The 17,582-nt window shown below is 41.6% G+C and overlaps 1 protein-coding gene across 1 annotated transcript in view; it reads left to right on the top strand.

The window, feature by feature from the left end:
* Nucleotides 1–17,582, top strand: part of LOC149431340 (vitamin D3 hydroxylase-associated protein-like) — a 116,957-nt gene that overhangs the window by 23,672 nt on the left and 75,703 nt on the right. The window contains 1 exon segment of the mRNA XM_089665648.1: nucleotides 1,080–1,286. Coding sequence (XP_089521774.1) covers nucleotides 1,080–1,286 — 207 coding nt within the window.

Below are 17,582 nucleotides of genomic sequence, written 5' to 3'. Positions count from 1 at the left end.
AATGATGGGATTGGTCCCCCCAGGGAATGATGGGATTGGTCCCCCCAGTGAATGATTTGTTTGGTCCCCCCAGTAAATGATGGGATTGGTCCCCCCAGGGAATGATGGGATTGGTCCCCCCATGGAATGATGGGATTGGTCCCTCCAATGAATGATGGGATTGGTCCCCCCAGGGAATGATGGGATTGGTCCCCCCAGGGAATGATGGGATTGGTCCCCCCAGGGAATGATGGGATTGGTCCCCCCAGTGAATGATTTGTTTGGTCCCCCCAGTAAATGATGGGATTGGCCCCCCCCAATGAATGACGGGATTGGTACCCCCATGGAATGATGGGATTGGTCCCTCCAATGAATGACGGGATTGGTCCCACCAGGGAATGACGGGATTAGCTCCCCCAATGAATGATGGGATTGGTTCCTCCAGGGAATGATGGGATTGGCTCCCCCATGGAATGATAGGATTGGCTCCCCCCATGGAATGATAGGATTGGTTCCCCCCCATGGAATGATAGGATTGGTTCCCCCCATGGAATGATAGGATTGGCTCCCCCCATGGAATGATAGGATTGGTTCCCCCCATGGAATGATAGGATTGGCTCCCCCCCATGGAATGATAGGATTGGCTCCCCCCCATGGCCAGCAGAGGGCAGACTGGCTGAGCAATTAAGACAATATTTTTGCACATTTTGATAATAGAATCTGCCCCCCCCAACCCCCCCCGTGTCCTAGTCCCCCCCCCCGTGTTCTAGTCCCCCCCCCCGTGTTCTAGTTTGCCCCCTCTTCCTCCTCAGTGTTCTAGTTTCCCCCCCCATGTTCTAGTTTCCCCCCCCATGTTCTAGTTTGCCCCTACCCCCCCCCCCAGTGTTCTAGTTTGCCCCCCCCCCATGTTCTAGTTTGCCCCTACCCCCCCCCCCCAGTATTCTAGTTTGCCCCACCCCCAAGTGTTCCCTTAGTCCCAGTCAGTGGACATCTTGGTCGGGATGTATCGGTGGTACAATGGGGGGGTGCCATTGGGGGGGGGTAGTACCGTGTCTCAGATCTCGGGGTGCAGATAACGGGGTGCCTCTCTCTCTTCACAGCTACGACTGCAGCAACCCCATCTTCGGGCAGACCCTGAACCCCCTCAACCACAAGAAGACCCCCGGGGGCTCCTCAGGGGGGGAGGGGGCCCTCATCGCAGGAAGAGGTTCAATCCTCGGCTTTGGCTCTGACATTGGAGGGAGTCTCCGCTTCCCCGCCGCGTTCTGCGGAATCTGTGCGCTAAAACCGACCGGAAACCGACTCAGGTGAGTCATAGCGTCCTGTACACTGCGCTGTACGTTACATACCTTCTGTATACAGATCATATACACTGCACTGTACATTACATACCCTCTGTATACAGATCATATACACTGCACTGTACATTACATACCCTCTGTATACAGATCACCATATACACTGTGCTGTACATTACATACCTTCTGTATACAGATCACCATATACACTGTGCTGTACATTACATACCCTCTGTATACAGATCTCCATATACACTGCGCTGTACATTACATACCCTCTGTATACAGATCACCATATACACTGCGCTGTACATTACATACCCTCTGTATACAGATCACCATATACACTGCGCTGTACATTACATACCCTCTGTATACAGATCACCATATACACTGCGCTGTACATTACATACCCTCTGTATACAGATCACCATATACACTGCGCTGTACATTACATACCCTCTGTATACAGATCACCATATACACTGCGCTGTACATTACATACCCTCTGTATACAGATCACCATATACACTGCGCTGTACATTACATACCCTCTGTATACAGATCTCCATATACACTGCGCTGTACATTACATACCCTCTGTATACAGATCTCCATATACACTGCGCTGTACATTACATACCCTCTGTATACAGATCATATACACTGCACTGTACATTACATACCCTCTGTATACAGATCATATACACTGTGCTGTAAAATACATACCTTCTGTATACAGATCTCCATATACACTGCGCTGTACGTTACATACCCTCTGTATACAGATCACCATATACACTGTGCTGTACATTACATACCCTCTGTATACAGATCATATACACTGCACTGTACATTACATACCCTCTGTATACAGATCATATACACTGTGCTGTACATTACATACCCTCTGTATACAGATCTCCATATACACTGCGCTGTACATTACATACCCTCTGTATACAGATCACCATATACACTGCGCTGTACATTACATACCCTCTGTATACAGATCTCCATATACACTGCGCTGTACATTACATACCCTCTGTATACAGATCACCATATACACTGCGCTGTACATTACATACCCTCTGTATACAGATCACCATATACACTGTGCTGTACGTTACATACCCTCTGTATACAGATCACCATATACACTGTGCTGTACATTACATACCCTCTGTATACAGATCTCCATATACACTGCGCTGTACATTACATACCCTCTGTATACAGATCACCATATACACTGTGCTGTACATTACATACCCTCTGTATACAGATCACCATATACACTGCGCTGTACATTACATACCCTCTGTATACAGATCACCATATACACTGCGCTGTACATTACATACCCTCTGTATACAGATCACCATATACACTGCGCTGTACATTACATACCCTCTGTATACAGATCTCCATATACACTGCGCTGTACATTACATACCCTCTGTATACAGATCTCCATATACACTGCGCTGTACATTACATACCCTCTGTATACAGATCATATACACTGCACTGTACATTACATACCCTCTGTATACAGATCATATACACTGTGCTGTACATTACATACCCTCTGTATACAGATCTCCATATACACTGCGCTGTACGTTACATACCCTCTGTATACAGATCACCATATACACTGTGCTGTACATTACATACCCTCTGTATACAGATCATATACACTGCACTGTACATTACATACCCTCTGTATACAGATCATATACACTGTGCTGTACATTACATACCCTCTGTATACAGATCTCCATATACACTGCGCTGTACATTACATACCCTCTGTATACAGATCACCATATACACTGCGCTGTACATTACATACCCTCTGTATACAGATCTCCATATACACTGCGCTGTACATTACATACCCTCTGTATACAGATCACCATATACACTGCGCTGTACATTACATACCCTCTGTATACAGATCACCATATACACTGCGCTGTACGTTACATACCCTCTGTATACAGATCACCATATACACTGCGCTGTACATTACATACCCTCTGTATACAGATCACCATATACACTGCGCTGTACATTACATACCCTCTGTATACAGATCACCATATACACTGCGCTGTACATTACATACCCTCTGTATACAGATCACCATATACACTGCGCTGTACATTACATACCCTCTGTATACAGATCATATACACTGCGCTGTACATTACATACCCTCTGTATACAGATCACCATATACACTGCGCTGTACGTTACATACCCTCTGTATACAGATCACCATATACACTGCGCTGTACATTACATACCCTCTGTATACAGATCACCATATACACTGCGCTGTACATTACATACCCTCTGTATACAGATCACCATATACACTGCGCTGTACGTTACATACCCTCTGTATACAGATCACCATATACACTGCGCTGTACGTTACATACCCTCTGTATACAGATCATATACACTGCACTGTACATTACATACCCTCTGTATACAGATCATATACACTGCGCTGTACGTTACATACCCTCTGTATACAGATCTCCATATACACTGCGCTGTACATTACATACCCTCTGTATACAGATCATATATACTGCGCTGTACATTACATACCCTCTGTATACAGATCTATACACTGCGCTGTACATTACATACCCTCTGTATACAGATCTCCATATACACTGCACTGTACATTACATACCTTCTGTATACAGATCATATACACTGCACTGTACATTACATACCCTCTGTATACAGATCATATACACTGCGCTGTACATTACATACCCTCTGTATACAGATCACCATATACACTGCGCTGTACGTTACATACCCTCTGTATACAGATCACCATATACACTGCGCTGTACATTACATACCCTCTGTATACAGATCACCATATACACTGCGCTGTACATTACATACCCTCTGTATACAGATCATATACACTGCGCTGTACATTACATACCCTCTGTATACAGATCATATACACTGTGCTGTACATTACATACCCTCTGTATACAGATCATATACACTGTGCTGTACATTACATACCCTCTGTATACAGATCATATACACTGTGCTGTACATTACATACCCTCTGTATACAGATCATATACACTGCGCTGTACATTACATACCCTCTGTATACAGATCACCATATACACTGTGCTGTACATTACATACCCTCTGTATACAGATCACCATATACACTGTGCTGTACATTACATACCCTCTGTATACAGGTCTCCATATACACTGCGCTGTACGTTACATACCCTCTGTATACAGATCACCATATACACTGCGCTGTACATTACATACCCTCTGTATACAGATCATATACACTGTGCTGTACATTACATACCCTCTGTATACAGATCACCATATACACTGCGCTGTACATTACATACCCTCTGTATACAGATCACCATATACACTGCGCTGTACATTACATACCCTCTGTATACAGATCATATACACTGTGCTGTACATTACATACCCTCTGTATACAGATCATATACACTGCGCTGTACATTACATACCCTCTGTATACAGATCTCCATATACACTGCGCTGTACATTACATACCCTCTGTATACAGATCACCATATACACTGTGCTGTACATTACATACCCTCTGTATACAGATCACCATATACACTGTGCTGTACATTACATACCCTCTGTATACAGATCACCATATACACTGCGCTGTACGTTACATACCCTCTGTATACAGATCTCCATATACACTGCGCTGTACGTTACATACCCTCTGTATACAGATCTCCATATACACTGCGCTGTACATTACATACCCTCTGTATACAGATCATATACACTGTGCTGTACATTACATACCCTCTGTATACAGATCATATACACTGCGCTGTACATTACATACCCTCTGTATACAGATCATATACACTGCGCTGTACATTACATACCCTCTGTATACAGATCACCATATACACTGTGCTGTACATTACATACCCTCTGTATACAGATCTCCATATACACTGTGCTGTACATTACATACCCTCTGTATACAGATCACCATATACACTGCGCTGTACGTTACATACCCTCTGTATACAGATCACCATATACACTGCGCTGTACGTTACATACCCTCTGTATACAGATCTCCATATACACTGTGCTGTACGTTACATACCCTCTGTATACAGATCACCATATACACTGCGCTGTACGTTACATACCCTCTGTATACAGATCACCATATATACTGTGCTGTACATTACATACCCTCTGTATACAGATCTCCATATACACTGCGCTGTACATTACATACCCTCTGTATACAGATCATATACACTGCGCTGTACGTTACATACCCTCTGTATACAGATCTCCATATACACTGTGCTGTACATTACATACCCTCTGTATACAGATCACCATATACACTGCGCTGTACATTACATACCCTCTGTATACAGATCACCATATACACTGTGCTGTACGTTACATACCCTCTGTATACAGATCTCCATATACACTGCGCTGTACGTTACATACCCTCTGTATACAGATCACCATATACACTGCGCTGTACATTACATACCCTCTGTATACAGATCATATACACTGCGCTGTACATTACATACCCTCTGTTTACAGATCTCCATATACACTGTGCTGTACATTACATACCCTCTGTATACAGATCACCATATACACTGTGCTGTACATTACATACCCTCTGTATACAGATCACCATATACACTGTGCTGTACATTACATACCCTCTGTATACAGATCACCATATACACTGCGCTGTACATTACATAACCTCTGTATACAGATCACCATATACACTGCGCTGTACATTACATACCCTTTGTGTACAGATCACCATATACACTGCGCTGTACATTACATACCCTCTGTATACAGATCATATACACTGCGCTGTACATTACATACCCTCTGTATACAGATCATATACATTGTGCTGTACATTACATACCCTCTGTATACAGATCATATACACTGTGCTGTACATTACATACCCTCTGTATACAGATCATATACACTGCGCTGTACATTACATACCCTCTGTATACAGATCTCCATATACACTGCGCTGTACGTTACATACCCTCTGTATACAGATCACCATATACACTGCGCTGTACATTACATACCCTCTGTATACAGATCACCATATATACTGTGCTGTACATTACATACCCTCTGTATACAGATCACCATATACACTGTGCTGTACATTACATACCCTCTGTATACAGATCACCATATACACTGTGCTGTACATTACATACCCTCTGTATACAGATCACCATATACACTGTGCTGTACATTACATACCCTCTGTATACAGATCTCCATATACACTGCGCTGTACGTTACATACCCTCTGTATACAGATCACCATATACACTGCGCTGTACATTACATACCCTCTGTATACAGATCATATACACTGTGCTGTACATTACATACCCTCTGTATACAGATCATATACACTGCGCTGTACATTACATACCCTCTGTATACAGATCATATACACTGCGCTGTACATTACATACCCTCTGTATACAGATCACCATATACACTGTGCTGTACATTACATACCCTCTGTATACAGATCACCATATACACTGTGCTGTACATTACATACCCTCTGTATACAGATCACCATATACACTGTGCTGTACATTACATACCCTCTGTATACAGATCACCATATACACTGCGCTGTACATTACATACCCTCTGTATACAGATCACCATATACACTGCGCTGTACGTTACATACCCTCTGTATACAGATCATATACACTGTGCTGTACATTACATACCCTCTGTATACAGATCACCATATACACTGTGTTGTACATTACATACCCTCTGTATACAGATCTCCATATACACTGCGCTGTACATTACATACCCTCTGTATACAGATCATATACACTGTGCTGTACATTACATACCCTCTGTATACAGATCATATACACTGCGCTGTACATTACATACCCTCTGTATACAGATCACCATATACACTGCCCTGTACATTACATACCCTCTGTATACAGATCACCATATACACTGCGCTGTACATTACATACCCTCTGTATACAGATCATATACACTGTGCTGTACATTACATACCCTCTGTATACAGATCATATACACTGCGCTGTACGTTACATACCCTCTGTATACAGATCATATACACTGCGCTGTACATTACATACCCTCTGTATACAGATCACCATATACACTGCGCTGTACATTACATACCCTCTGTATACAGATCATATACACTGCGCTGTACATTACATACCCTCTGTATACAGATCATATACACTGCGCTGTACATTACATACCCTCTGTATACAGATCACCATATACACTGCGCTGTACATTACATACCCTCTGTATACAGATCATATACACTGCGCTGTACATTACATACCCTCTGTATACAGATCACCATATACACTGCGCTGTACATTACATACCCTCTGTATACAGATCTCCATATACACTGTGCTGTACGTTACATACCCTCTGTATACAGATCACCATATACACTGCGCTGTACGTTACATACCCTCTGTATACAGATCATATACACTGCGCTGTACATTACATACCCTCTGTATACAGATCATATACACTGCGCTGTACGTTACATACCCTCTGTATACAGATCATATACACTGTGCTGTACATTACATACCCTCTGTATACAGATCATATACACTGTGCTGTACATTACATACCCTCTGTATACAGATCATATACACTGTGCTGTACATTACATACCCTCTGTATACAGATCATATACACTGCCCTGTACATTACATACCCTCTGTATACAGATCTCCATATACACTGCGCTGTACGTTACATACCCTCTGTATACAGATCACCATATACACTGTGCTGTACATTACATACCCTCTGTATACAGATCACCATATACACTGCGCTGTACATTACATACCCTCTGTATACAGATCTCCATATACACTGCGCTGTACGTTACATACCCTCTGTATACAGATCACCATATACACTGCGCTGTACATTACATACCCTCTGTATACAGATCATATACACTGCGCTGTACATTACATACCCTCTGTATACAGATCATATACACTGCGCTGTACATTACATACCCTCTGTATACAGATCACCATATACACTGTGCTGTACATTACATACCCTCTGTATACAGATCTCCATATACACTGTGCTGTACGTTACATACCCTCTGTATACAGATCACCATATACACTGCGCTGTACGTTACATACCCTCTGTATACAGATCATATACACTGCGCTGTACATTACATACCCTCTGTATACAGATCATATACACTGTGCTGTACATTACATACCCTCTGTATACAGATCACCATATACACTGCGCTGTACATTACATACCCTCTGTATACAGATCATATACACTGCGCTGTACGTTACATACCCTCTGTATACAGATCTCCATATACACTGCGCTGTACATTACATACCCTCTGTATACAGATCTCCATATACACTGCGCTGTACATTACATACCCTCTGTATACAGATCTCCATATACACTGCGCTGTACATTACATACCCTCTGTATACAGATCATATACACTGCGCTGTACATTACATACCCTCTGTATACAGATCATATACACTGTGCTGTACATTACATACCCTCTGTATACAGATCATATACACTGCGCTGTACGTTACATACCCTCTGTATACAGATCACCATATACACTGTGCTGTACATTACATACCCTCTGTATACAGATCTCCATATACACTGCGCTGTACATTACATACCCTCTGTATACAGATCACCATATACACTGTGCTGTACATTACATACCCTCTGTATACAGATCTCCATATACACTGCGCTGTACATTACATACCCTCTGTATACAGATCTCCATATACACTGCGCTGTACATTACATACCCTCTGTACACAGATCACCATATACACTGTGCTGTACGTTACATACCCTCTGTATACAGATCACCATATACACTGCGCTGTACGTTACATACCCTCTGTATACAGATCATATACACTGCGCTGTACATTACATACCCTCTGTATACAGATCTCCATATACACTGCGCTGTACGTTACATACCCTCTGTATACAGATCTCCATATACACTGTGCTGTACATTACATACCCTCTGTATACAGATCACCATATACACTGCGCTGTACATTACATACCCTCTGTATACAGATCACCATATACACTGTGCTGTACGTTACATACCCTCTGTATACAGATCACCATATACACTGCACTGTACGTTACATACCCTCTGTATACAGATCACCATATACACTGTGCTGTACGTTACATACCCTCTGTATACAGATCACCATATACACTGTGCTGCACGTTACATACCCTCTGTATACAGATCACCATATACACTGTGCTGTACATTACATACCCTCTGTATACAGATCATATACACTGCGCTGTACATTACATACCCTCTGTTTACAGATCTCCATATACACTGTGCTGTACATTACATACCCTCTGTATACAGATCACCATATACACTGTGCTGTACATTACATACCCTCTGTATACAGATCACCATATACACTGCGCTGTACATTACATACCCTCTGTATACAGATCATATACACTGTGCTGTACATTACATACCCTCTGTATACAGATCATATACACTGCGCTGTACATTACATACCCTCTGTATACAGATCATATACACTGCGCTGTACATTACATACCCTCTGTATACAGATCACCATATACACTGCGCTGTACATTACATACCCTCTGTATGCAGATCACCATATACACTGTGCTGTACATTACATACCCTCTGTATACAGATCACCATATACACTGTGCTGTACGTTACATACCCTCTGTATACAGATCACCATATACACTGCGCTGTACGTTACATACCCTCTGTATACAGATCACCATATATACTGCGCTGTACGTTACATACCCTCTGTATACAGATCACCATATACACTGTGCTGTACATTACATACCCTCTGTATACAGATCACCATATATACTGTGCTGTACATTACATACCCTCTGTATACAGATCTCCATATACACTGCGCTGTACATTACATACCCTCTGTATACAGATCACCATATACACTGCGCTGTACATTACATACCCTCTGTATACAGATCTCCATATACACTGCGCTGTACATTACATACCCTCTGTATACAGATCACCATATACACTGCGCTGTACATTACATACCCTCTGTATACAGATCTCCATATACACTGCGCTGTACATTACATACCCTCTGTATACAGATCACCATATACACTGCGCTGTACATTACATACCCTCTGTATACAGATCACCATATACACTGCGCTGTACATTACATACCCTCTGTATACAGATCATATACACTGCGCTGTACATTACATACCCTCTGTATACAGATCATATACACTGTGCTGTACATTACATACCCTCTGTATACAGATCATATACACTGCGCTGTACGTTACATACCCTCTGTATACAGATCACCATATACACTGTGCTGTACATTACATACCCTCTGTATACAGATCTCCATATACACTGCGCTGTACATTACATACCCTCTGTATACAGATCACCATATACACTGTGCTGTACATTACATACCCTCTGTATACAGATCTCCATATACACTGCGCTGTACATTACATACCCTCTGTATACAGATCTCCATATACACTGCGCTGTACATTACATACCCTCTGTACACAGATCACCATATACACTGTGCTGTACGTTACATACCCTCTGTATACAGATCACCATATACACTGCGCTGTACGTTACATACCCTCTGTATACAGATCATATACACTGCGCTGTACATTACATACCCTCTGTATACAGATCTCCATATACACTGCGCTGTACGTTACATACCCTCTGTATACAGATCTCCATATACACTGTGCTGTACATTACATACCCTCTGTATACAGATCACCATATACACTGCGCTGTACATTACATACCCTCTGTATACAGATCACCATATACACTGTGCTGTACGTTACATACCCTCTGTATACAGATCACCATATACACTGCACTGTACGTTACATACCCTCTGTATACAGATCACCATATACACTGTGCTGTACGTTACATACCCTCTGTATACAGATCACCATATACACTGTGCTGCACGTTACATACCCTCTGTATACAGATCACCATATACACTGTGCTGTACATTACATACCCTCTGTATACAGATCATATACACTGCGCTGTACATTACATACCCTCTGTTTACAGATCTCCATATACACTGTGCTGTACATTACATACCCTCTGTATACAGATCACCATATACACTGTGCTGTACATTACATACCCTCTGTATACAGATCACCATATACACTGCGCTGTACATTACATACCCTCTGTATACAGATCATATACACTGTGCTGTACATTACATACCCTCTGTATACAGATCATATACACTGCGCTGTACATTACATACCCTCTGTATACAGATCATATACACTGCGCTGTACATTACATACCCTCTGTATACAGATCACCATATACACTGCGCTGTACATTACATACCCTCTGTATGCAGATCACCATATACACTGTGCTGTACATTACATACCCTCTGTATACAGATCACCATATACACTGTGCTGTACGTTACATACCCTCTGTATACAGATCACCATATACACTGCGCTGTACGTTACATACCCTCTGTATACAGATCACCATATATACTGCGCTGTACGTTACATACCCTCTGTATACAGATCACCATATACACTGTGCTGTACATTACATACCCTCTGTATACAGATCACCATATATACTGTGCTGTACATTACATACCCTCTGTATACAGATCTCCATATACACTGCGCTGTACATTACATACCCTCTGTATACAGATCACCATATACACTGCGCTGTACATTACATACCCTCTGTATACAGATCTCCATATACACTGCGCTGTACATTACATACCCTCTGTATACAGATCACCATATACACTGCGCTGTACATTACATACCCTCTGTATACAGATCTCCATATACACTGCGCTGTACATTACATACCCTCTGTATACAGATCACCATATACACTGCGCTGTACATTACATACCCTCTGTATACAGATCACCATATACACTGCGCTGTACGTTACATACCCTCTGTATACAGATCACCATATACACTGCGCTGTACTTTACATACCCTCTGTATACAGATCTCCATATACACTGCGCTGTACATTACATACCCTCTGTATACAGATCACCATATACACTGCGCTGTACATTACATACCCTCTGTATACAGATCACCATATATACTGCGCTGTACGTTACATACCCTCTGTATACAGATCACCATATACACTGCGCTGTACGTTACATACCCTCTGTATACAGATCATAAACACTGCACTGTACATTACATACCTTCTGTATACAGATCATATACACTGCACTGTACATTACATACCCTCTGTATACAGATCATATACACTGCGCTGTACATTACATACCCTCTGTATACAGATCACCATATACACTGCGCTGTACGTTACATACCCTCTGTATACAGATCACCATATACACTGCGCTGTACATTACATACCCTCTGTATACAGATCACCATATACACTGCGCTGTACATTACATACCCTCTGTATACAGATCATATACACTGTGCTGTACATTACATACCCTCTGTATACAGATCATATACACTGTGCTGTACATTACATACCCTCTGTATACAGATCATATACACTGTGCTGTACATTACATACCCTCTGTATACAGATCATATACACTGCGCTGTACATTACATACCCTCTGTATACAGATCACCATATACACTGTGCTGTACATTACATACCCTCTGTATACAGATCACCATATACACTGTGCTGTACATTACATACCCTCTGTATACAGATCTCCATATACACTGCGCTGTACGTTACATACCCTCTGTATACAGATCACCATATACACTGCGCTGTACATTACATACCCTCTGTATACAGATCTCCATATACACTGCGCTGTACATTACATACCCTCTGTATACAGATCACCATATACACTGTGCTGTACATTACATACCCTCTGTATACAGATCACCATATACACTGCGCTGTACATTACATACCCTCTGTATACAGATCTCCATATACACTGCGCTGTACGTTACATACCCTCTGTATACAGATCACCATATACACTGCGCTGTACATTACATACCCTCTGTATACAGATCATATACACTGTGCTGTACATTACATACCCTCTGTATACAGATCATATACACTGCGCTGTACATTACATACCCTCTGTATACAGATCATATACACTGCGCTGTACATTACATACCCTCTGTATACAGATCACCATATACACTGTGCTGTACATTACATACCCTCTGTATACAGATCTCCATATACACTGTGCTGTACGTTACATACCCTCTGTATACAGATCACCATATACACTGCGCTGTACGTTACATACCCTCTGTATACAGATCATATACACTGCGCTGTACATTACATACCCTCTGTATACAGATCATATACACTGCGCTGTACGTTACATACCCTCTGTATACAGATCTCCATATACACTGTGCTGTACATTACATACCCTCTGTATACAGATCACCATATACACTGCGCTGTACATTACATACCCTCTGTATACAGATCACCATATACACTGTGCTGTACGTTACATACCCTCTGTATACAGATCACCATATACACTGCACTGTACGTTAAATACCCTCTGTATACAGATCACCATATACACTGTGCTGTACGTTACATACCCTCTATACAGATCACCATATACACTGTGCTGCACGTTACATACCCTCTGTATACAGATCACCATATACACTGTGCTGTACATTACATACCCTCTGTATACAGATCATATACACTGTGCTGTACATTACATACCCTCTGTATACAGATCTCCATATACACTGCGCTGTACATTACATACCCTCTGTATACAGATCATATACACTGCGCTGTACATTACATACCCTCTGTTTACAGATCTCCATATACACTGTGCTGTACATTACATACCCTCTGTATACAGATCACCATATACACTGTGCTGTACATTACATACCCTCTGTATACAGATCACCATATACACTGTGCTGTACATTACATACCCTCTGTATACAGATCACCATATACACTGCGCTGTACATTACATAACCTCTGTATACAGATCACCATATACACTGCGCTGTACATTACATACCCTTTGTGTACAGATCACCATATACACTGCGCTGTACATTACATACCCTCTGTATACAGATCATATACACTGCGCTGTACATTACATACCCTCTGTATACAGATCATATACACTGTGCTGTACATTACATACCCTCTGTATACAGATCATATACACTGTGCTGTACATTACATACCCTCTGTATACAGATCATATACACTGTGCTGTACATTACATACCCTCTGTATACTGATCATATACACTGCGCTGTACATTACATACCCTCTGTATACAGATCTCCATATACACTGCGCTGTACGTTACATACCCTCTGTATACAGATCACCATATACACTGCGCTGTACATTACATACCCTCTGTATACAGATCATATACACTGTGCTGTACATTACATACCCTCTGTATACAGATCATATACACTGCGCTGTACATTACATACCCTCTGTATACAGATCACCATATACACTGCGCTGTACGTTACATACCCTCTCTATACAGATCACCATATACACTGCGCTGTACATTACATACTCTCTGTATACAGATCTCCATATACACTGTACTGTACGTTACATACTCTCTGTATACAGATCACCATATACACTGCGCTGTACATTACATACCCTCTGTATACAGATCTCCATATACACTGCGCTGTACATTACATACCCTCTGTACACAGATCACCATATACACTGTGCTGTACGTTACATACCCTCTGTATACAGATCACCATATACACTGCGCTGTACATTACATACCTTCTGTATACAGATCATATACACTGCACTGTACATTACATACCCTCTGTATACAGATCATATACACTGCACTGTACATTACATACCCTCTGTATACAGATCACCATATACACTGTGCTGTACATTACATACCTTCTGTATACAGATCACCATATACACTGTGCTGTACATTACATACCCTCTGTATACAGATCTCCATATACACTGCGCTGTACATTACATACCCTCTGTATACAGATCACCATATACACTGCGCTGTACATTACATACCCTCTGTATACAGATCACCATATACACTGCGCTGTACATTACATACCCTCTGTATACAGATCACCATATACACTGCGCTGTACATTACATACCCTCTGTATACAGATCACCATATACACTGCGCTGTACATTACATACCCTCTGTATACAGATCACCATATACACTGCGCTGTACATTACATACCCTCTGTATACAGATCACCATATACACTGCGCTGTACATTACATACCCTCTGTATACAGATCTCCATATACACTGCGCTGTACATTACATACCCTCTGTATACAGATCTCCATATACACTGCGCTGTACATTACATACCCTCTGTATACAGATCATATACACTGCACTGTACATTACATACCCTCTGTATACAGATCATATACACTGTGCTGTACATTACATACCTTCTGTATACAGATCTCCATATACACTGCGCTGTACGTTACATACCCTCTGTATACAGATCACCATATACACTGTGCTGTACATTACATACCCTCTGTATACAGATCATATACACTGCACTGTACATTACATACCCTCTGTATACAGATCATATACACTGTGCTGTACATTACATACCCTCTGTATACAGATCTCCATATACACTGCGCTGTACATTACATACCCTCTGTATACAGATCACCATATACACTGCGCTGTACATTACATACCCTCTGTATACAGATCTCCATATACACTGCGCTGTACATTACATACCCTCTGTATACAGATCACCATATACACTGCGCTGTACATTACATACCCTCTGTATACAGATCACCATATACACTGTGCTGTACGTTACATACCCTCTGTATACAGATCACCATATACACTGTGCTGTACATTACATACCCTCTGTATACAGATCTCCATATACACTGCGCTGTACATTACATACCCTCTGTATACAGATCACCATATACACTGTGCTGTACATTACATACCCTCTGTATACAGATCACCATATACACTGCGCTGTACATTACATACCCTCTGTATACAGATCACCATATACACTGCGCTGTACATTACATACCCTCTGTATACAGATCACCATATACACTGCGCTGTACATTACATACCCTCTGTATACAGATCTCCATATACACTGTGCTGTACATTACATACCCTCTGTATACAGATCTCCATATACACTGCGCTGTACATTACATACCCTCTGTATACAGATCATATACACTGCACTGTACATTACATACCCTCTGTATACAGATCATATACACTGTGCTGTACATTACATACCCTCTGTATACAGATCTCCATATACACTGCGCTGTACGTTACATACCCTCTGTATACAGATCACCATATACACTGTGCTGTACATTACATACCCTCTGTATACAGATCATATACACTGCACTGTACATTACATACCCTCTGTATACAGATCATATACACTGTGCTGTACATTACATACCCTCTGTATACAGATCTCCATATACACTGCGCTGTACATTACATACCCTCTGTATACAGATCACCATATACACTGCGCTGTACATTACATACCCTCTGTATACAGATCTCCATATACACTGCGCTGTACATTACATACCCTCTGTATACAGATCACCATATACACTGCGCTGTACATTACATACCCTCTGTATACAGATCACCATATACACTGCGCTGTACGTTACATACCCTCTGTATACAGATCACCATATACACTGCGCTGTACATTACATACCCTCTGTATACAGATCACCATATACACTGCGCTGTACATTACATACCCTCTGTATACAGATCACCATATACACTGCGCTGTACATTACATACCCTCTGTATACAGATCACCATATACACTGCGCTGTACATTACATACCCTCTGTAT

This window comes from Staurois parvus, unplaced genomic scaffold (assembly GCF_062004578.1).
Source record: "Staurois parvus isolate SC_StPar_1 unplaced genomic scaffold, SC_StPar_1.0 ptg002288l, whole genome shotgun sequence".
Classification (NCBI taxonomy): Eukaryota; Metazoa; Chordata; class Amphibia; order Anura; family Ranidae; genus Staurois; species Staurois parvus.
This window is presented reverse-complemented; position numbering and strand designations above follow the sequence as displayed.